Source organism: Stegastes partitus, unplaced genomic scaffold, assembly GCF_000690725.1.
Source record: "Stegastes partitus isolate 25-593 unplaced genomic scaffold, Stegastes_partitus-1.0.2 Scaffold1448, whole genome shotgun sequence".
NCBI lineage: Eukaryota > Metazoa > Chordata > Actinopteri > Pomacentridae > Stegastes > Stegastes partitus.
Window position 1 is genome coordinate 111,664 of NW_007579179.1, and position 947 is coordinate 112,610.

General features: G+C 45.7%; 1 protein-coding gene across 1 annotated transcript in view; it reads right to left on the reverse strand.

The window, feature by feature from the left end:
* Nucleotides 1–947, reverse strand: part of atp9b (ATPase phospholipid transporting 9B) — a 66,679-nt gene that overhangs the window by 24,730 nt on the left and 41,002 nt on the right. Inside the window, exon 14 of the mRNA XM_008299676.1 lies at nt 636–748. Coding sequence (XP_008297898.1) covers nt 636–748 — 113 coding nt within the window. The remainder of the gene's footprint in view (nt 1–635; nt 749–947) is intronic.

Consider the following 947-nt stretch of genomic DNA (forward strand, 5'->3'; position numbering starts at 1 on the left):
AACAGATCATTTAACACACTTTAACTGTAGACAAGTGTTTAGATTTATATAAAAACCTTTACGACGTCTGATCCTACGCGTCCCTGAGACGCACTCTGAACATCGCCGCTCCGCTCTGCTCGGCGCTAAAAAGACGAGTCATTTTTCATTATCTGAGATTACACATAAGGGCGTGGGGCAGATGGTCTCGGCCTCGACCAGCTGTTTGGAGCTGGCTGGGAGGGAAAACAATATCATTCTGTCAAGATCTGCAGCCAGATCTGAGCCACCCAGCGAGGAAAACACTCGCTTACAGTACGGGGGAGTCTCCCAGGGACGCCGCGTGATGAATGAACAATATGGGCTCCTTTCCTGGAAAACATATCCTTAGCTAAATGTAAAAAATTGATTAAACTGATCCACGGGGAGAAGCAGGAAACACCCCCCCGAGTGAAATATGGCTCATGTTTGTATTTCAGCGCTCCCAGGGCCAAATTTTCATAATGCGAGTGAGAAACTGTGTCCAGCTTTTACGTCATTATGATTTTAAAAAAAACACGTCGCTTCCCAAAAGATATTTGTCTTTATAAAGGAGAAACTCTGCTATAATGAAGGAAGATAGGATCAGTCAAACAGGTGAGTGCCTGGGTGCTCACCTGTGCGTACGACTGGATGATGTGGCTCTGGATCTCGTCCATGGTGTCCGTCCCGTAGGAAACCGTCCCCAGGTGCAGCCGCTTGAAGATCATCTCGTTCTGCGTCAGAGTTCCTGCGGATCAGAGGAGCGGTTTGGACTTCACCAAGCACACAAAACACATCATCTACACACAGCTGCTGGATTAAACTGCTCACTTTATGGCTCCTTAATGTTTAAAGATTGACTGAGTTTGCATTGAAACTTAACACCGTTATGATTATTTATCAGTGCTGAACGTCTCATACCAGTGAACACACAACATAAACAACTA